Source organism: Globicephala melas, chromosome 1, assembly GCF_963455315.2.
Source record: "Globicephala melas chromosome 1, mGloMel1.2, whole genome shotgun sequence".
NCBI lineage: Eukaryota > Metazoa > Chordata > Mammalia > Artiodactyla > Delphinidae > Globicephala > Globicephala melas.
Genome location: NC_083314.1, coordinates 61,182,326 through 61,204,711, shown reverse-complemented (window position 1 = coordinate 61,204,711; position 22,386 = coordinate 61,182,326). Strand labels below are relative to the sequence as shown.

At 41.9% G+C, this 22,386-nt stretch overlaps 1 protein-coding gene across 1 annotated transcript in view; it reads right to left on the bottom strand.

The window, feature by feature from the left end:
* ADCY10 (adenylate cyclase 10) overlaps positions 1-22,386 on the bottom strand; it is a 95,976-nt gene that overhangs the window by 4,595 nt on the left and 68,995 nt on the right. Inside the window, exons 21-30 of the mRNA XM_030875627.2 lie at positions 20,399-20,468; positions 19,377-19,608; positions 17,375-17,482; positions 16,686-16,867; positions 13,005-13,161; positions 10,774-10,978; positions 10,599-10,695; positions 10,229-10,344; positions 9,282-9,399; positions 7,181-7,376 (exon numbers count right to left, since the gene is read on the bottom strand). Coding sequence (XP_030731487.1) covers positions 7,181-7,376; positions 9,282-9,399; positions 10,229-10,344; positions 10,599-10,695; positions 10,774-10,978; positions 13,005-13,161; positions 16,686-16,867; positions 17,375-17,482; positions 19,377-19,608; positions 20,399-20,468 — 1,481 coding nt within the window. The remainder of the gene's footprint in view (positions 1-7,180; positions 7,377-9,281; positions 9,400-10,228; positions 10,345-10,598; positions 10,696-10,773; positions 10,979-13,004; positions 13,162-16,685; positions 16,868-17,374; positions 17,483-19,376; positions 19,609-20,398; positions 20,469-22,386) is intronic.

Genomic DNA, 22,386 nt, shown 5'->3' with positions numbered 1-22,386 from the left:
AGGTCTTCTGCCCATTTTTGGATTGGGTTGTTTGTTTTTTTGATATTGAGCTGCATGAGCTGCTTGTATATTTTGGAGATTAATCCTTTGTCAGTTGCTTTGTTTGCAAATATTTTCTCCTGTTCTGAGGGTTGTCTTTTTGTCTTGTTTATGGTTTCCTTTGCTGTGCAAAAGCTTTGAAGGTTCATTAGGCCCCATTTGTTTATTTTTGTTTCTATTTCCATTTCTCTAGGAGGTGGGTCAAAAAGGATCTTGCTGTGATTTATGTCATAGAGTGTTATACCTGTGTTTTCCTCTAAGAGTTTGATAGTGTCTGGTCTTACATTTAGGTCTTTAATCCATTTTGAATTTATTTTTGTGTATGGTGTTAGGAAGTGTTCTAATTTCATTCTTTAAATGTAGCTGTCCAGTTTTCCCAGCACCACTTATTGAAGAGGCTGTCGTTTCTCCATTGTATATCCTTGCCTCCTTTGTCAAAGATAAGGTGACCATATGTGCGTGGGTTTATCTCTGCGCTTTCTATCCTGATCTGTATTTCTGTTTCTGTGCCAGTACCATACTGTCTTGATTACTGTAGCTTTGCAATATAGTCTGAAGTCAGGGAGCCTGATTCCTCCAGCTCTGTTTTTCTTTCTCAAGATTACTTTGGCAATTTGGGGTCTTTGGTGTTTCCATACAAATTGTGAAATTTTTTGTTCTAGTTCTGTGAAAAATGCCATTGGTAGTTTGATAGGAGTTGCACTGAATCTGTAGAGTGCTTTGGGTAGTATAGTCATTTTCACAATGTTGATTCTTCCAGTCCAAGAACATGGTATATCTTTCCATCTGTATCACCTTTAATTTCTTTCATCAGTGTCTTATAGGTTTCTGCATACAGGTATTTTGTCTCCTTAGGTAGGTTTATTCCTAGGTATTTTATTCTTTTTGTTGTAATGGTAAATGGGAGTGTTTCTTTAATTTCTCTTTCAGATATTTTGTCATTAGTGTATAGGAATGAAAGAGATTTCTGTGCATTAATTTTGTATCCTGCTACTTTACCAAATTCATTGACTAGCTCTAGTAGTTTTCTGGTAGCATCTTTAGGATCCTCTATGTATAGTATCATGTCATGTGCAAACAGTGACAGTTTTACTTCTTCTTTTCCGATTTGGATTCCTTTTATTTCTTTTCCTTCTCTAATTGCTGTGGCCAAAACGTCCAAAACTATGTTGAATAATAGTGGTGAGAGTGGACAACCTTGTCTTGTTCCTGATCTTAGTGGAAATGGTTTCAATTTTTCACCATTGAGAATTGTGATCCCTGGATCATTATGTAGTGTCCTTCTTTGTCTCTTGTAATAGTCTTTATTTTAAAGTCTATTTTGTCTGATATGAGAATTGCTACCCCAGCTTTCTTTTGATTTCCATTAGCATGGAATATCTTTTTCCACCCCCTCACTTTCAGTCTGTATGTGTCCCTAGGTCTGAAGTCAGTCTGTTGTAGACAGCATATATGGGTCTTGTTTTTGTGTCCATTCAGCCAGTGTATGTCTTTTAGTTGGAGCATTTAATCCATTTACATTTAAGGTACTTATCCATATGTATGTTCCTATTACCATTTTCTTAATTGTTTTGTTATTGTAGATCTTTTCCTTCTTTTGTGTTTCCTGCCTAGAGAAGTTCCTTTATCATTTGCTGTAAAGCTGGTTTGGTGGTGGTGAATTCTCTTAGCTTTTGCTTGTCTGTAAAGGTTTTAATTTCTCCATTGAATCTGAATGAGATCCTTGCTGGGTAGAGTAATCTTGGTTGTAGGGTTTTCCCTTTCACACTTTAAATATGCCCTGCCACTCCCTTCTGGCTTACAGAGTTTCTGCTGAAAGATCAGCTGTTAAACTTATAGGGATTCCCTTGTATGTTATTTGTTGCTTTTCCCTTCCTGCTTTTAATATTTTTTCTTTGTATTTAAAATTTGATGGTTTGATTAATATGTGTCTTGGCTTGTTTCTCCTTGTATTTATCCTGTTTGGGACTCTCTGTGCTTCCTGGACTTGATTGACTGTTTCCTTTCCCGTATTAGGTGATTTATTCTGACCAAGACACCGTCCCTTGAGCACTGGCTAAGGGAGTATTCAAATAAGCAGTTAAAATGCGATGGGGAAGTTTTCAACTATAATCTCTTCAAAGATTTTCTCAGTCCCTTTCTTTTTCTCTTCTTCTTCTGGGACCCCTATAATTCAAATATTGGTGTGTTTAATGTTGTACCAGGGGTCTCTGAGACTGTCCTCAATTCTTTTCATTCTTTTCTCTTTACTCTGCTTGTGTTTGTTATTTCTGCTATTTTATCTTCCAGGTCACTTATCCATTCTTCTGCCTCAGTTATTCTGCTATTGATTCCTTCTGGAGAATTTTATATTTCATTTATTGTGTTGTTCATCATCGTTCGTTTGCTCTTTAGTTCTTCTAGGTCTTTGTTTAATGTTTCTTTTATTTTCTCCATTCTCTTTCCAAGATTTTGGATCATCTTTATTATCATTACTCTGAATTCTTTTTCAGGTAGGCTGCCTATTTTCTCTTCATTTGTTTGGTCTGTTGGGTTTTTACCTTGCTCCTTCATCTGCTGTGTATTTCTCTATCTTCTCATTTTGCTTAATTTCCTGTGTTTGGGGTCTCCTTTTCACAGGCTGCAGGTTCGTAGTTCCTGTTGTTTTTGGTGTCTGCCCCCAATGGGTAAATTTGGTTCAGTGGGTTGTGTAGGCTTCCTGGTGGAGGGGACTGGTGCTGTATTCTGGTGGATGAAGCTGGATCTTGTCTTTCTGGTGGGCAGGACCATGTCTGGTGGTGTATTTTGGGGGGTCTGTGAACTTAGTACGATTTTAGGCAGCCTCTTTGCTAATGGGTGGGGTTGTGTTCCTGTCTTGCTAGTTGTTTGGCATGGGGTGTCCAGCACTGGAGCTTGATGGTCATTGAGTGGAGCTGGGTCTTAGTGTTGAGACGGAGATCACTGGGAGAGCTCTCGCCGATTGATATTACGTGGGGCCAGGAGGTCTCTGGTGGTCCAATGTCCTGAACTCGGCTCTCCCACCTCAGAGGCTCAGGCCTGACACTTGTTGGAACACCAAGACCCTGTCAGCCACACGGCGTAGACAACTGTGGTAAAAATCTGGCTGGTATCTTGGATTTTTCTTTGCTGGGTGATTTATCCTGAGCAAGACCCCATCCCTTGAGCACCAGCTAAGGGAGTATTCAAATAAGCAGTTAAAATGCAGTGCAGGCAACATGGGAATGAGGATCCTCAGGGAGAACACAAAGCAGGAACTTCTTAATTTCTCCTGGAAGATGTGGAAGGGATGTGAGATGTGAAGGAAGAAGACATGGCCAGACAAACAATGTTGAAAGAAAGCAGATTATATATATAAAGGCGCTAGACAAGGGTGGATGGTTGTTGCAAGAATTAAAAATAGTTCTGAAAGTTTGAAGAGTAGATTTGGGTAAAGGGAGTTAAAGAAAATCTGGAGATGAAGCTGAAGTGACATGCAGATGTTCTATCTTGAAGGGCTCTTTTAAACGACATGATTCTTTTACATCAGATCTCACAAATTCAAATGCTGACAGAGCTGGGCAAGAAACATAAATAAGAGGCTGAATGTAGCAAGATAAGAAGCAGAGGGGATTATGTCATACTGAAGAGGGTATGCCCTAAATGTCACCCCTCATCAATTCCAGCCAGTAGCTGCCCTTTAGGATTGGGGCCTAGAGTCATCAGATACTCCAATTTTTAAAACAAGAGTAAGAAATTCAGATTTTTTTTTAATGTGAAAGTATCCCAGGGACTTCCCTGGTGGTTCAGTGGGAAAGAATCCACCTTACAATGCAGGGGATACGGGTTCAATCCCTGGTCAGGGAACTAAGATCCCACATGCTGTGGGGCAAATAAGCCCATGCGCCACAACTACTGAGCTCACATGCCTCACCTAGAGAGTCTGCGTGCCACAAACTACAGAGCCCATGTGCTCTGGAGCCTGAGCGCCACAACTAGAGAGAGAAGAACCCTCATGCCACAACTAGAGAGAAGCCCGTGTGCCGCAACGAAGAGCCCATGCGCCGCAACAAAAAGATCCCACATGCTACAACTAAGACCCAACGCAGCCAAAAATAAATAAAATATCTTTAAAAGAAAAGAAAAGAAAAATAAATCCCAATGTTTAAATACACCATTTCTGACTTAACCAATATTTTTGAAAGGCATATGCTTTTTATTTTCCCCTAGTTTTTTAAATACTATAAATCTGAGATCAACATCTTTATAGATAAATTTTTGTTTGCCATCTGATTATTTCCTTAGGTTAGTTCCTAGGAGGACAATTAAATGATGTGCATATTTTAAAGATATTCATGCATTTTGCCAGAATGCTCTCTAGAAAGTTTATGAGAGTCCTTCAGAGTATGAATGTGTCTTCTCTCATGTCTTTGCTAACTTGATGGTCAACAATACAATGTCTTTTTCTTTTATTGCATTTACTTCAATTTCATAGAAATGGATTGAAACATTGAGTTTTCCTGACTAACCTGTTACATGTTTATTTTGTCTATCAATTATTTATTCACAAAATTAAACATCTACTGTGTGTAACCAAGCAGGACCCTATGGGGCCTTCTCGGGACAGACCGCTCCCACCATGTCCTCTGCCTTCCTCTTGTCTGCAGAAAAGCTGTAGTCTCCCAGGCCCCCCCTGAGTCACAGAAGCCTGGCTCAAGAATGAATGATTGAAAGGATATGACCATGGAGTGACAAAAATGGCAGTTGGGCCAGGAGCACTAGTAACAATTTAAACAGTACATCAGCCATATGGCAGTCACAGAATCTTTAGTTCCTCCATGAAGTAACTAGATAACACTACGTGTTGCACATTTCCTGAGTTGTTTTATAGATGTTAGAAGCTAACTACTTAATGACCATGAGATATAGCCCCCAGACCTACTGGAGCCTGAGGATTGATGGCGTTAACCCCTGTGACACTGCCCTGTTACCTCAACATCAATCAGTCAGAGAAATGTGTACAAGCTGATCACATACCCTGTGAATCTCCTCCCTCACCTTGCCTTTAAAAATGCTTCCCTGAAACCTTTCGGGGAGTTTGGGTTTTTTGAGCATTAGCTGCCCCAGACTCCTTGTCTGGCACCTTACAGCAAATGCTGCACTTTCCTTCACCACACCTGGTGTCAGTAGATTAGCTTTGCTACATGTGGGAGAACGAGCCCAAGTTTGGTTCAGTAACATGTGTAAAAGGCATTGCTCTGTGCACTGTGGGAGATACTAAGTTTGATTTTGTGTTCTTTTGTGTTCTTGTGTTCTTTCTACTCCCCACCTCTACCACTCCCTCTCATTCCTGGGCTTCCCAGCCCCATCCCCTTCTGGAACTCAAAGCACAAACTCCTTGAATACAAAGACAACATTTTACACATCTTCGTTGTAATCCCAATAGCACCTATTGTGTTTTTAACCTGTACTGTCTTTGGGATAGGTGAGTTTTATACTTTATTACTCATTAAATAAAGACGTGCTTTCTTTTAACCAGCTGCTAATTTATCTACCTGGATTTCCATATATCAGGTTGGCCAAAATTGTGGTATTATTAGCACTGAATATTTAAAAGTGGTAATGACAGTCAACCCATATGTCATACGTAATGTGCCTGGTATTTGAAAGGAAAAAGAGAATGTTGGAATAAATTAAATCATATTTAAGATGGTAAAAATCTATTTTTTTAAAACAACATGAAGTTAAGCATGTTTTAAATCCCCCACAAGTAATTTTCTTAAGGAAAGACATTTGCTCCATCAAATTACGTGAAATAAATTACATAATACACATAATAATTACATAAGTCATATGTAATACATAATAATTACATAAAACAAAATGTTTTATATCACCAATTTCCATATACTGTGTGAGAACCAGAAGAATGTTTTATGAATCAGAAATACAAATACATGTTCTATGTCAAAGAGTACATACCTCCAAGCAGTGATGACAGTGAACTTGTGTGTTTTTGGAGGCGGCGATTTAGTCAGCTGGTGTGAACAAATTGCAGGAAGAGATGCTGAGGTTGAGTGTGCTATGAGAGTGGTAGGGAGTGGGCTGCCACCTGGGCAAATTCAAGACTTTTCTATCCAGCAGCAGTGAAGAAGACCCAGCCCATAACAACGCCTCCGAAGATTAAATGAGCTACTATTCTTCACTGGTCTCAAGATGCCTTGTTTTGAAACATTTTAACATCTCTGAAATAGGGATGTGCCTTAAAATTGTCAGCATCTAGATTCTGCCAACAACCTGAAGGAACCTGCAAGCAGGTTCTTCCCCAGATGAGAAAATACCTCAGCCAACACCTTGATTTTAGCCTTGTAAGACCCTCAGCAGAGAACCCAGCCAAGCTCGTCCAGACTTTTGACTGCTAAGCCCGGCGATGAGAAAAGAAGTGCTGTCATTTAAGCTGTTAAGGTTGTGTACTTGGAGACCTAGCAGTAGAAAAGGAATTCACCTGCATTCAGTTTCTAAGAGAACAAGGCAAACACTTGTTAAGACGACCCTGGAGGTTCAGCCCTTCATTCTCTTAGGGAGGCTTGCCCATGCTGGGCTGTAGACTCTGGGAGGCAGGCACCAGGTTTAATTTGCTCACTCTTGTACCCCAACACATAGTACCAGGTCCTTACTATGCATCAGCTGAATGTTTTAAATTGCTGTGTGCAAAGATTTATCTACCAAGATGTTTATCACAGCAACAGCAATAAAGTACTACAGAAAAATTCTATCTAAGAATAGTTTGGCAATATCATCTAATAGTATATCTATAAGATAAAATACTAGGCTTCCTTTTAACTAGTGGTGCAGAAAACAATTTAACGGCAGGGAATTATTCATAAATATATCTTATTTAGTAGCAAGTTTAAAAAATGGAAATGCATGCACACACATGGAAGAAAACTTGGAAAGTGATATCTCAGTATGTATAAAGTGATTATCTCTGAGCAGTAAGGTTGTGGGCAATTTATATTCTAATTATGGGGAGGGAGTGGCCTTCAAAAACTTAAACTATAAAACACGTGTAACTTCTGTAATCAGAGAAAATAATTATCACAGGAGGTAGAGAAAAATCCATTCAAGGCATGACTTACCGGGGAAACCAGAGAAGAGGCCTTACCTTGAGTAGGTCAACTCCACTGTCCTGAGCATTCTCTGATTGTTCTTCAATTTGCTTTTGAAGGTAGAGAACTTGCCCTTCCATGTACCTACTGAGGCCTATGTAGTAAAGAGCTGCTGGGGTTCTTCTTGACACTAGACTTTTGGCTCTGTTGGAAAATATGTGAAAGTTGTCCCACTCCTGAAGTCTGGCATACCTGTATCACCACAGAAGAATAAGAAAAATCCCCATCACCCTTGGAATGGGCTGGTTTCCTGAAATGGGTCTCTCTAGAGGTGTAGCTCCTAGTACATTGGTCTCTGGAAGCCTGCCACTGGCCTATTCAGGGAAAATTATGTGGTATGCAGCAAGGACAGAATAGAATTTTTTGATGATTTCAAATGAATATAATTGGGGGGAATACTTGGGCAATATTAGCTACCATTTAATTCTTTGGACTCTTTAAAGTGAGGGGATTTCCTGGAAGTCCAGTGATTAGGACTCCTCACTTTTACTACCAGGGGCCCGGGGTTCAATCCCTAGCCAGGGGACTAAGATCCCACAGGCTGCTCGGTGTGGCCAGGAAAAAAATGAAACAGATGAGGCACTTGGAGCTATAAATTCTGGGGCTTGAAGAAATTGCTCTGATTTCAGAGAGAGATAGCCTGGGCTGATACCATTCAAGGTGTGGGCCACAGACAGGCATCATCAGTACCATCTGAGTGCTCCTTAGAAATGCAAGCTCTCTGGTCCAACCCAGATCTACCGAATCAGACAGGCTCTGGGGATGGGGCCAGAAATCTGAGTTAACAAACTCTCCAGATGATTCCCATGCCCATAAAGTGGGAGCAGTATTGGCCTAAGCTACAGCTGTTGCAAGAACGCTTCAGGTGAGGTAGCGTAGAATAAGAAATTAGGGTGATTTTTGGACTTTAGATTCCTTGAACTTTAAGTCACAAAGGCAAATTAATTTGACTTTGAACTTTCACTTCTTTAGACTTTAGTTGGCCAGGGTAATTGATTTTTTGGATTTTAATTTCTCCCAATGAGTTTTATAATAAGAGGAGATTTCTATTCAAATTTGAAACTGCTCTAGTTTGTGGCACTTTACATAGGAATGTCTTCGTATTATCATTTAAATCTCATCACAAACTCTTTAGATACTGGACAACATGACTGCGTATATAATTTGAGATGGGAAGTGGAATAGGGAATGACTTTCAGTCTTGGGGATGGCTGTGGAAGTAATTTATTTAACGTTCTGGAGCCTTACTGTCCATCTACTTCCTTGAAGCTAAAGCCATAGCTACAGGCTTATTGAGTTTAAAAAATGTAATGGGTTACAGAGATTAAGCCTCATGCTCAATGGGTTAATGGAGATACAGGAAGCCTGCTTCTTCCACCCTCCTGAAGGCTCCTTCCACGTGAGGGAGCTCCACTGGTGCAAAGCTCCACATTTCTTTCCCTGCCTCACTCACTCCTCCAATGACAAGGGGTGACTTAGTAGGCTGGTGACTTTGGGACAGAAATTAGGCAGGTGTAGCTCTCTTTCATCTTGAGAGCCAGTGAGACCCACGGGGAGCATGGTACTTCCTGCCTCAATGGGGTGGGGAGGGGGTGGAGTTTTCTAGAACTGCCTGCTGCTGATGGGTAAGTCTAATCCTGGGGTTCAATATTAGGAAGCTCACTTGCCTGCAGATACAAGCCATATCCTCCAGCATCGGCTCTATTAACAATGATTATGATTCCATCTTGGGGGTGGGGAGGGGGTAAGTAGTGCTATTTATTAGTCTCCCTCAAACCCCCAACACTTCTCAGAAGCAAGTACGCTTTTCTTATTCATCTCTGTATTAATACTGCGCGCTATGTATGCACTAAGTGCTTGTTGCATTGAGTACAATTGAAGTGGCATCGCTTTACTGGCCTCAGCTGAGCGGGATGAACTAGGTGATCCCCAAGGTGTTTTTCAGTATAAATCTGCCCTGTCACTTTCAATCTGTCTTGGGTATAAATTAAAAGTACTTTCTCTTCCTTTTCTTTCCTTTTGTCAAATCTCATAGAACTCTTCCAGGATTCAACATTTTCAAATGTGGGAATTCAGTGGTATGCAACACACTGTTACCAGATAGCGATACAGGAGTAAAGTCCCAGGAGGATTCCATTTTGGAACTTCAGTATTCTGTTGTCTTCGTTTTGGTGTATGAATTCCAAACATTCTTCAAATGACCTATAAACAAAGCCTAAAAAAGAGAGAAACAGGAGAGTTTGGCTGGTAGATTAGGGGTGGAGGGGTATCGTCTTTCTGGCCTAACAGCTCCCAGGAGAATTTCCCACTGTGAGGACAGGCCTCGGTCTCTGATTATTTTATGAATCCAAAGGGTCCCACGGATTGCAACAACCAGGTGACTGCACTGCCCTGTTTGCTGAGCCCCTGCTTTTGTGGAAGTTTATGTGTATAAGATACAAGTCCATAATATCAACTAGGCAGGAGTGGGGTTTAAACCAACCCTCCCTGCTTGAGCCCAAGGAATCAGCCTCAGTGCAGCCTGGGACTTCTCAGTCTTCGCGTTCACACTTCCCTTGCTGGCGGCAATATCCACATCCCTCGGTGAAAACATGGCTGGGAAAAAGAATGCCCAGTTTGGCCCCTCTGGTTTAGTATGTACACTGAGGCCTGCCTACCTGGTGTAACATGAAGACTATCAGGAAAGAACTTGTTTTCCAAATCACTAGCAGCTGCCAGTGCCTGGAACCCTCACCTCACCATTAGCAGCCCTACCCTTCATTTTCAAGCAGGAAGTCTCTAAGTCTATCCTGCTAAAAATTAAATGCCCTAGTAGAAGCCACATAGTAAGACCCTGTCAGTCACTATCACTTGTGTGACAAATGATCTGACGCTTTAACTGGCAGCTTAAATTCTAAATTCTCTCGCTTGTTGGTCCCTTGCAATCCTCGCACCTTCTAGTCGGAAACCCAGTGGTCTCAAAGCCCTAGCCCTGTCACCTGCCACACCACACCAACGCAAGTGTTATTCCCCCAGTTTCTTATAAATTCCAAGGCCATGCTCACCAGAATAAAGCATGATGTCCAGGCAGACAAAGTAGAAAAATGCCTTGCTGAAGATATGCTCTTCTGCTACAGAAAGATCCCACAGCCACCCCAGCACCTGGATCAGTTGCTTGTATCTATGGATAAGAAAAGGTGGTAGGATTAAAAAATAGTGTGTGTGGAGAGAAGGAAGTTCAGTCCTAGTCTCAGTCCTGCCCAGCCATTCAGGACCAAATACGATTCTTCAACAGACTTCAAACCCACTCCTAAATCTCAAGTTGGCTCTCTGTTCAAACTGTTCTTTCCTGGACCTCTCTATCGGGTGGCCAGAGTCAGGCCAAGTTGGCCTGTGCCTCTGGTCCTGGTTTGGAAAATGCCTTGAGATAAATACCTGTTTTTCAAGAAGAGGGATTTACAAAGCCAGCAGAGGACCAGATAGTGTTTGTTGGGATTATGAAGCAATGACCACATCTTGTGGGCTCGAGAGCCTGGGAAGAAAACAATTCCAGTATATTTCTGGGCATTACCTGTATCTGCAAGTTCTTTCTTGACCAACCAGGGCTTACCTAAGTCAATGGCCAAGTCCAAGTGACCCATTAGGAGCTTGATATAGCCAAGTGTATCGGCCACGTAGGTCATGATTTCAACGCCCTCGCGTTTCAGGGGGAGGTTGAAGATGTGCTCCATGGTCATGACCTCATATTTGAACCACACGCCCTGGTAGCCGGCTAGATGGTGGTACAGTGAATAGTCCAGGTAGGCCTTAATGATCTGAAATGGCAGCAGTGGAGGAGAAGAGGAGAGACCGGGCAAGACTGGGATGGAACCCAAAGCAGAAAGCCCAAGATATCACCAATCATCTGCCAGTAAACATGGATTTATTAAGCTTGGGAATGGAGCTGGACATTTGGCAAAACCATAGACTTAGATACAGAAATTAAGCTGAGTTTCTGCCACCTATTTAATGCATGATCCAGGACAAGCTCAATGGCCCCTTTTGCCTACACAGGATCCTTAAACAAAATATATGCATTTTAACTTTTGTGAAAAATAAAAGCAATAGCTTATATGTGTGGATATATGACTGCATACCAAAAAGCCTGGAAGGATGCATTCCAAACTACCAAATGGGTAACTGTAAAAAGCAGTTACCTATTTGTTGCAGTTGGAGTAGAGATTTGAGGGACTTTTTACTTTATGCATTTCTGTGAGGTTTAATTTATTGTTATAACAAGCATGTTATTGCTTTTGTTGTTTAACAATAAAGGAAGGTTGGTTTGGTTTTGTTTGCTTTCAAAAATAATGTTAAGGACTCTAGTTCTAAACTTAACAGGGAGATTGAAGAGAAGTTGGTTACTCTTTAAACAACTCTTCAATCTGGTGATGCTGTCATCGTTGATATGGTTCCTGGCAAACCCATGTGTGTTAAGAGCTTCTCTGACTATCCTCCTCTGGGCCGTTTTGCTGTTCGTGACATGAGACAGACAGTTGCTGTGGGTGTCATCAAAGCAGTGGACAAGAAGGCAACTGGGGTTGGCAAGGTCACCAAGTCTGCCCAGAAAGCCCAGAAGGCTAAATGAATGTTATCCCCAATACCTGCCACCCTAGTCTTAACCAGTGGTGGAAGAACAGTCTTAAAAATGTTTGTTTCAACTGGCCATTTAAGTTTAATAGCAAAAGACTGGTTAATGATAACAATGCATGGTAAAACCTTCAGAAAGAAGGGAGAATGTTTTGTGGACCATTTGTTTTGTGTGTAGCAGTTTTTCAGGAAAAACAGTGAAAGAACTTGAAATGGGCCAAAACAAAAAAATTCAGTGGGTGTCCTGTCTAGCTCACTCATCAAGGTTATATCTCTGCCTTTCACTGCCTTTGGGAAACTGGTAATAATGTAAATGATCCTTTTTCATAGAAATAGAAATGTTCAGTGGAATACAAGTGATTCTATTCTTGCCCTGTGACTAGTTTTGTATACATTCATAAATTAAATTCCCCCGGGAACCAGTTGTAACATCTTACTAGTTCTCTCACTAACTTTAATGAGCTCAATAACATCTTTGATGGGTGTTCTTCTACTTTTACTTTTTTTTGGCCATGCTGTGCAGCTTGTGGGATTTTAGTTCCCTGACCAGGGATTGAACTCGGGCCCTCGGCGGTGAGAGCACAGAGTCCTAACCTCTGGACCGCCAGGGAATGATTTTATCTTTTTAAAAGAATTATCCTGTTACATTTTCCTTTTTCACCCTCATTCTCTTACAAGTACAATGTGGAGTTTTCCAAGGGAGAGTTATGTGACATTACAAGGAAGTGAAAGGAGAAGCAGATTGAGAATCTAGCTGTCTCTGTGAAGTCAGACATTAAGGTATTTGCAAAAATGTAATACATGCCATTCTTCTCACAAAATTTTTTGTTTGGGGAAATAAAGTTTTTTCAGTGAAAATGTTAATTATGTTCATATGTCATGGGTTTATTTTCTCTAAAAAATATTTTTGAAGTATCTCAGTTTTTGTTTCTTATATGACAGTATCAATAGATATACCCCATAAAAATATATGATCCCATGTAAAAAATATAAATATATAAACCCATATAAAAAGCTATTTGAGGTCCTCAATTATTAGGAGTATAAGGGGATCCTGGGACCAAAGTGTTTGACAACTGCTAGCCTCAGCGGAACAATCTAGTCTGGAAGGTTTTTATTAAATCTTCATGATTTTGAATTTTGATTGGCTTTCACTAGGCTTTTCTCTCCAAATGAGATTCAGAAACGTAAAAAGCAGCTACAAAAATACCCTACCTGGAAATCATCTTGAGTTTCCAGGGCAGTATTCACTTGCATCAGAGCTGCCAGGTGGCAATAATACTTGTAGTGAAAAAAATAATTTAAGCTATAGATCTGCCACAGTAAGGAGAAGCAAGTGGTTTGCTGGTAAAGTTGCGCCAGCCTCTTCTTCCTATTAGATAAAGTACACACATGGGACATAAGAAGAAGGTATCGCCACCAGCATGCCTGAGGGAAGCGCAGGGGCAGAGTCCTCACTACTGGCTTGGGGGTCAAAACAGACTTGAGTTTGAGGCCTGTTTCCTTTACGTGGAAATTAACATGCACGTTAATTGTCTTTTTTTTTCAGTTTCAGCACAAAGTATTTTTTTTATCGACACATAGTTGATTTACAATGTTGTGTTAATTTCTGCTGTACAGCAAAGTGATTCCGTTATACATATGTATATGGATACATTAGTTTTTTAAAATATTCTTTTCCATTATGGTTTATCACAGGATATTGAATATAGTTCCTCCTGCTATACAGTAGGATCTTGTTGTACATGTGCATGAATCTTTATGAAGCACAATTTTTCCACTGGACAATGGGGACCATAATACCTACTTTGTGATGATTAATTAAGGTAATTGATGTAACTCACCTGTCCCCTGTCAGTTCACTGCCATTTAAATGAAATTATTTAAAAAGCACATTTATATCATTTTATCACATTTGAGACTGATGACAACCCCGTAAGAAAGGAAGGAATAATTAACCCCATTTTACATGAGCGGAAGGTGAGACTCAGACAGGTTAAGTAATTAAGTCAAAGTCACATAGCTAGAATGTGATGGTGCCAGGACTCCAGCCTTGGCCACCTCCAGCCCGGCCAGTCCAGTGTGTCATTTCCTCTGTTACACATGGTTGTCAGGAACTAGGTCTCAGCTCAACAAAGGAAATGAGTCTTTTAAACAATCCCATTCTGCTGTGGTCTGAATGCATCCCCCAAAATTCATAAGTTGAATTCTAACTCCCCAAAGTGACGGTAATAGTAGGTGGGGTCTTTAGGACATGATAAGGTCATGAGGGTGGAGCCTTCATGACTGGGATTAGAGCTCTTATAAAAGAGACTCCACAGAGTTCCCGGTCCCTTTCCACCATGTGAGGATACGAGAAGAAGCCTGTGACCCTGAAGAGGGCCCTGGCCCAGCCACGCTGGCACTAGGACCTCAGACTTCCAGCCTCCAGAACTGTGAGCAATAAACTTCTGCTGTTAATAAGCCACCCGGCCTGTGGTAATTTGTCACAACAGTCCAAACAGACTAAAACACATTCTGACAATGGAGTGGAATGTCGCAGGAGATGGTGAACTTCCTGTGCTGGAATTATTCAAGGGAAGGATGGCTGACCACATACCGAGAATGTTTGGGGTCTCAGCCACAGCATCCACAAGTCATTTAACTGGTAAAGTAGCCCCCAATCTTCTCTATTTGTGATAAAAATGGGATCCTAAATTGGCTGCAATATTAGTAATTTAACAAAGCCAAGAAAACAAAATATAACTAGAAATAACTATCAAAAAGCAGATTTTAGGGCTTCCTTGGTAGCGCAGTGGTTGAGAGTCTGCCTGCCGATGCAAGGGACATGGGCTCGTGCCCCGGTCAGGGAAGATCCCACATGCCGCGGAGCGGCTGGGCCCGTGAGCCATGGCCACTGAGCCTGCGCGTCCGGAGCCTGTGCTCCGCAACGGGAGAGGCCGCAACAGTGAGAGGCCCATGTACCGCAAAAAAAAAAAAAAAAAGCAGATTTTAAATAAATATGAGAAGAAAGGAAGATATCCTACTAGAGATTCTTAAAGAAGAATTCCAGGTACTTTCACTTTAGACATTGATGACATTCATTCTGTTGTGGAAACTATTTTTTAAAGTTTCTAAGGAAACATGGAGAAGGTAAAATCCCTTATAACATAGGGAGTTCATGAAGCTGTAGAAATTCTGACATTAAATATTGTTTCTTTTTTTCTTCTTTTTTTTTGCGGTACACAGGCCTCTCACTCTTGTGGCCTCTCCCGTTGCGGAGCACAGGCTCCAGACGCGCAGGCTCAGCAGCCATGGTTCACGGGCCCAGCCGCTCCGCGGCACATGCGATCCTCCTGGACCGGGGCACAAACCCGTGTCCCCAGCATCGGCAGGCGGACTCTCAACCACTGCGCCACCAGGGAAGCCCCTAAATATTGTTTCTTAACGTCCTTATTTTTGAGATGAGAACCTTTTGACTGGACACCATTTTAAGCCAATTGTTCTGTAGTTTCTTCCTGATCATCACTTTTTCACCTTCTCCTCTTGTGCAGGTACTTCTTATTCCTTTTACAAAATGTGGCTGTACATTAGGCTTGTCAGATTTAGGGAATGAAAATATGGGATGCCAAGTTAAATCTGAATTTCAAAACAATTTTTTAGAATGCATATGTCCTAAATATCTTGTGTGATATAAGGTGTACTAAAAAAAAATCATTTATTATTGATCTGAACTTTAAATTCAACTAGGCATCCTTTATTTCATCTGGCAACCCTCTGTGTGAACCCAAACTCCAATTCTCTCTTACCTCTCTGAGAGATCTCTGCTGAACTTCTCCCCGCCCCTCCCCCTCCTGGTGTCTCCTGAAGCAGCAGGCTTAGATTCTCAGAAGCCTGTCCCCAGCCTGCAAAGGAGCTCAGCTGCACCTCATTTCCATCCCAGCCTCCCCCATAGTCAAGGGAACACTTTCAGGAAACTGGGGAAGGCAGTTTTTGGTGGGATTGCCAAAGAATTGCAGCAATTTGCCCATAGAAATAGATACTTGTATCTCAGGCAGAACCTGTGGGAATATTGCAGCTGGCCTCTCCCAAGATGGAAGAGATCTACTGCCAGCTCTCCAGATCCCCAACTAGGTGGCATTTCTCTTGGTATGAATTGCTAGGTAGGGGGAATACATTTTTAAAACTTTTATTGTGGAACATTTCAAACATGCACACACAGTAAAACAGGAAACTATAATGAGCCACATGTACCCAGCATCCAGCTTCAGCAACTATCAACATGCTTATTACATCTGTCCTTCTACTCTGTTTCCTTCTCCTACCCCACCTCATTATTTTTTATAGTTCTTTTATAGATAAAATTTACGTACATTGAAATGTACATATCTTAATGGTATAATCTTGACCGATGGATACCCCATGTAACCCACGTATCTATATAGAGTTAAAAAATGGGTGGGCTGTTTTGTCTTTTGGCAGATGTCTTCAGGACCTGCCATTTTTTGGGGGGGCAGGGACAATACCCACGGTTTTAGCACTGAATTGGAAGAGGACTTGTGACTGAGGCTCTAGGAACAGGGGGTGCAGATTCCCATTGGAACGTGGATGGCCAGAGGGGTTAGTGGGTAAGATGAGTGGGGAGGGGCACTGGAGCTCACCTTGCAAAGGACTCCCTTAAGGTTTTGTCACCTGAACTCCCTTTGGCAAAAGCTTCCTGTTAAGTTGTTCTGAGGCAACCCAGCCCTGGCCTGGCAGCCCCGCTCCCACACATCCCCTCCCACACCAGCGAGCCACCAGGACTCCTTGCGCCCGCTAGAGGCCCAGGCTTTGGGGGCTGACTGTTGGACTATGTGTAGGTCTCTCTCCTCTGGGGAGTGAGATGAGACACCCAGCTCTCCCCAGCTCCTTCCTTACCCTGGAGGTGAGCTCTCTTGGGCCTGCTGATTCTGATTCACATAATGAAAGTGTCTGTTTTTTTCAACATGAATCTGGAGAAACAAGGAGATTAAGTTGTAAGGAAAGATTCGATTGAGGAGCTTCAAGGCCTTCCTCAGCATTTTCTTGGCAAGCACCATCTGGCCCATGTTGAAACAGACCTACAAGGAGAAGAAAGGGGAAGAAAGGAAAAGAAGAAAAGCAGTGATTCTAGGCTTGGTTGGTATGTTCCAAAAATACATAGTTAAGGAATCTTATCCAAAAAAGGTCATTTAAGGCCCAGGAACAAGATCTCCCAGGGCCTGGCACAATCGGAAATGTTTCTTGGATGTATCTGTGGAAGGATGGTTGAATGACTAGGACTTTGCATCCTCATTGTTCATCATCTACCTCTGAGAAAATGTTTACCCATTCCTGTCCATTTTGGGAGGTTGTTAGATAAACATTTCATAAAGCTGTCAACCGAGAGGCTAAAGAAGATCTTGCTGCAGACAAGTGATGGTGAGGAGGTTTGAGGCCCAGGGCTTGGGGTTCTGGAGTCTTGGGAAAGATCTGTGGCAGAGGATGGGAGGAGGATGTAGAAAGTATAGGGATGACTTCTACTACTTCTTCTACGTAAAGCCGCAGTGATAAAGAACAGATGAACTGCGTTTCTAATGGTTTCTTACCTGACCTTTGAGGGTAAAAAAGGTAGTCCACTCAAAAGTCTTACTCCAAGATTTTTCCTTCTTGAGAATTTTCAGCAACCTCTCTCCCTCATTCAAATATATGTAAGCCTGCAACCAGCACAAGGAGTAGAAGGTATTGAGTCATCAGGGATTGGGACCAAGGAGGGGCCATTGCCCCAGACTCTACTGAAGGAAGAGAAACACGACCACCCAGCTCCCACCTCCATCTCTTCCTTCAGCTCCTGACCAGAGTCCTTCAAACTCTAGACAGAAAGGGTGGGGAAAGTTCCTGCTGAAGATATGGGTCACCTTCATGTTCCTCTTGATCTACTGAATCTCATTCTAGAGGATGAATCTAGAAACCTCCTCCTTTCCTCATGTTGTCATGTAAGTCACCTTACCTGAAGTTTTCCCCAGGGCAATTTCCCTCTTTGAGTAATTCCATCGCCAACCTCCCTATTTCCAACAGCGTACTCATGGCTCCTGAGAGCATCCTCACATCTATGACAAGCCAGTCTCTACTTTTGGAATGAGTTAGGAGCCACTCCCATTTCTTTTGCCAGGGCCATCGTTGGGAAGTGGAAGAGGAAGGTAAGGCCCTGAGCAACCTTCCTCCCTTCATCTTCAACGTCCTATGAAATCGTGAAGAGAGTCTTGGCACTTGTAAACACCAAGGCAAGGTCAGACTTGAAGAGTGAAATAAGGTGAGGCACTGTCCCCAAGTCTCATGCAGCCTAAGGCGTAGGTGTTGGATGCAGAAAGAGGGAGACAAGGTTTCTTTGCTGGGAGACGGGGAAGCAAATGGCACATTTTGGGACCCTGCACTGGGGCTCTGCTTCCAATCATTGTTTTCCTGAGCATTTGTCACTCCCTGGATAATGAGATGAGGGTGAGCACAGGTTTAGCAAGTTAGCCCCCAAGGCTGCCTAAACCTTCCCTTCCTGGTACTCACTGGCCGCATCACTGCCTTCTTCACCTATGTGTATAAAATATGCACAGGAGCCTTTTGTTCATAAATATTTGAGAGAACCACAGCTTACTGACATTTTTAATGGTTTAATTTTAAAATTTTATATAACTCTAAGGTGTGGAGTTTAATTAGGCCACAAATATGAAATCTGAAACAGTCCACAAGTGCAGGCATCAAGGGTGGCAGCCATGGCTACTCGGGTGTGGGAGGTTCTGCCCAGAAAGGCATTTCCTCAAGTGAGTTCGTGGAAGCTTAGTCAGCCAGCTGCTCTATGAAAAGTGGTCTAAGGTCAAATAAGTTTGAGAGAAAAAATATGTCTCAGTCCTAGCCCAACCCTCTGGGAGATTTCTATGGATCTTAGCGTATTAAGATCCTGAAATATTGTAGTACAAAAATCTATTTAGCTTTATTCAGCTCAGCGCTTCCCAACTTACTTAACAATAAATTCTTTTATTTCATCATATGTATCAAATCCCCACATTTCTAAGGGCATATTGCCCTGGAAGGTTATTTACAATTATCCTAGAGAAATATTCACTAGGGCTTTGGTGGCCTAAAGGTATGTATGATAATTTAGCACAAGTTACATGAAGACCAAAGTGAGCGAGCCCCTTCAGGGATCACAAGACTAAAACTAGATTTCTGCTTATTCAAAGACCTACAGGTATTTGTGCTGACAGATACTTGGGGAAGACAGAGAGCAAATGCGGCTGGGACATTACTGAGGAAGACGCTACTGAAACTGAAGAGTTGAAACCAGGGTCCCATGTAGGTAGACAATTGATAGCAAGTTTCTAATGACGGCAGTATTTTAAATGATGTATAATGGTAGTTGTGGTTTGTTCTGACTTTTTCACAATCTCAGCTCATTTCCTTTCTGAGCAATTTGATTTTCAAAGAAGGGGGTGCTGCTCAGAATCAAGGACATGAAGTAATAATAATAATAAAAAAAAGCACTAGAGCTTTCTTTCTGGTCCTGTGGGCTGTAGGTCTGTCTCAAAGGTGGAGAGGATCTGGGCAGAAACACCTTACCATATAATTATCACCCAAGATGAGATAAGCAGACGCAAGTTCTAGGAAGTAATATAAGGCTTTGTTGTTTTCTCCCAAAGCCAGAAAATGGTGAGCCAGAGGCATGATGACAATCTCTAAGATTTCCTCACACTGGCAAGATTCCAGAGGGATGATGTCATTCTCAGATGTCCTCATTTTTGATATAATGATGTCAAAGAAACTCAAGATCTTTTCTCTTATTTCTTCAGAACTGTCCAAATGCAGAAATAAATAGGAGTAATAATTTGTAGATATAGTATAGTGTTTGATATGAAGATATCTTCAAAAACAAAACAGCAAGATAAGAAAATCTAATGTAGATTTCTTCCACTTGGTGGTGGTTTTAGCGTCTGTAAAACAACTCAGGAAGTGTGCATCAGATACTATTATCTAGGTACTTCAAAGAGGAGCTACAGGGACTTCCCTGATGGCACAGTGGTTAAGACTCTGCACTCCTAATGCAGGGGGTCCGGTTTTGATCCCTGACCAGGAAGCTAGATCCCACACGCATGCATGCTGCAACTAAGGAGCTGGTGAGCCATAACTAAGGAGCCCACCTGTCACAACTAAGGAGCCTATATGCTGCAACTACTGAGCCCATGTGCTCTGGAGCCTGTGTGCCACAACTAGAGAGAAGCCCGCACACCACAACGAAGAGCCTGCTTCCCGCAACAAAAGATCCCACATGCCACAACTGAGGAGCCCGCCTGCCGTAACTAAGACCCAGCGCAACGAAATATGTAAATAAATATTTAAAACAAAACAAAACAAAAAAACCCAAAGAGGAGCTACAGCAGAGGATATGGGGGAGGGGGTCTGTCCTGGGAAGGGCCCATAGGTTCCCGCTCCATTATATAACTACTGACCAAACTCACCACACACCCCCTCTGATTTGTGCCTAAAAGACCCAGAGTACTGGCCAGACAAGTGATTCTAACAGTGTTCTGAATTTAATGCCAGTTGTTCAGCTCTACCTCCTAAACAATTACAGAAGCCTGTACCTGAGATTTTCAGAAAATATTGCAGATCTCTTAGAAGTCTCTATTCTGGAAAAGGTGATCTCTTCTTCAGCTGGAAAATAAACAAACAAGTGAGTTGTATGGGTCATTGAAATGTTCACGTGGCAGAGATGTCCGGTGTCCGCTGAAGCTTCCTGTTCCCCTTCCACGACAAAGTTGTTGTTGCCCAGCCAGGATCTACATTTTCCAGTCCCCAATGCATCTTAAGTGAACACATGTGTTTACTTTGAAAATGGGATTCCATCAGAAGTAATACATGTCACCTCTGAATTGAGATGGTTAGATATCTTCACTACCTTCTCCTTCCACAGGAAAACAAATTAACTGTGGGGATCTAAGGGATAGCAAATCTACAACATAGTCAGGGAGGCTGGGTCCCTGACTGACTGTGTTCAAGGCTATTGGACAACATTCTCATTGGATCATTACCTGGGCAGAAAAAAAACTGTCATTCGACGGTGTTAACCCACTGAAATGCTGGGGTTTGTTTTAGATGATAACATTATCCTAACTAATTCACCCTGCAGTAATTCAAACTATGAATTAATGATGCTGAAGAAAGCGATGTCAGCTTCTAATGGACACATACAGACAATTAATGGAATACCCCAAAGGGCTAACTTAAGGGCTGAGAGCCTTGAATTTGAAACCTTCAGTCTATCTAGACTTCAATAGGTTAGAAAATTCCATAATGATCTTAAAACAGAAAACAAATGAGGATTGTTGAAATCTAGCCACTTCTCCATTCAGGGAGAAGGAAGAATCCTAAAGAGGGGAAGGGACTTGTCTCAGATCATATCTCTGTTCGTGATGGAAGTCTCCTGACTCCAAGGTGAATGCATGACTCCACAGATCTTTTAATTTACAAAATTCAGTTTCAGCATCTATTGATACTTATCACCTTCTTCTGAAAGCTTTCTGTGCCCTTGCCCCATAGAATTAGTGCCTCAACTTGTGTGTGCCCATTGACCCCATGCAGACCTCTATCATCATCCTTTATCACACTGTATAAGGATTAATTTGCCCACCTCTCCTAGTCTGCTGTCTAGTTTATCTCTAGTAGACTAGAGGCTGAATAAATTGAATTATGCCTTTATCCTCCTATTCCTCTAAAACTTTCTTGTCAGGGTTACCAGTGACAACCAAGTTGCCAAATCCAAAGGTTACATCTTTGTCTGCATCTTATTACACCTCTTGGCAGCATTTACGACAATTGACCACTCCCTTTTTTTCACCGGCTTTCAAAATACCCATTCCCTTGTTTCCCTCCCTCACTGGCTGCTCGCTTTACTGGCTCCTACTCCTCTATCAATGTTCCAAATTTTGGTAAGCCTCAGTTTGACTGTGGGCTCTTTCCTCCATCCAAATTTCTCCCTAGATAATTTCACCTGCCCATGACTTTAAATTCTACCCATATGACAATGACTTTTGGTTTTACATCTTTAAGACCTGACATCAACCCTTACCTACCGACTCATACATCCAAGTGTCTCCTTGGCAGCTACCACGTGGATGCCTAATTGCAAAATTAAAATGATCTAAACAGAACTCTTGAATCTCTTTTCCATAAACCTACATCCACCAACGTTTCGCCTGTCTTAGTAAGCATCACTGCCGTATTCATTTCTCAAGGCATCACTGCCATATTCATCTCCTCAAGGCAAAAACCTAGACAACGTCCTTGATTCTTTTCTTTCCCTCACCCCTATCCCCATTCAGTCCATCAGAAAGTCCCATTATGTCTGCTCCAATACATATCTGAATCCATCTTCTTCTGTCAATCTTCTCTAGAGCACCACCCTAGTCCATCACCAAATTTCATCTAGACAAGTGTGAAAAACTGATCTCCCTCCTATTCCTATCCTCTTCAATCTGTTTTCTAAAATGAAGGCAAAGTGAGTTTTTAAAAACATGATTCAGGACTTCCCTGGCAGCGCAGTAATTAAGAATCCACCTGCCAATGCAGGGGA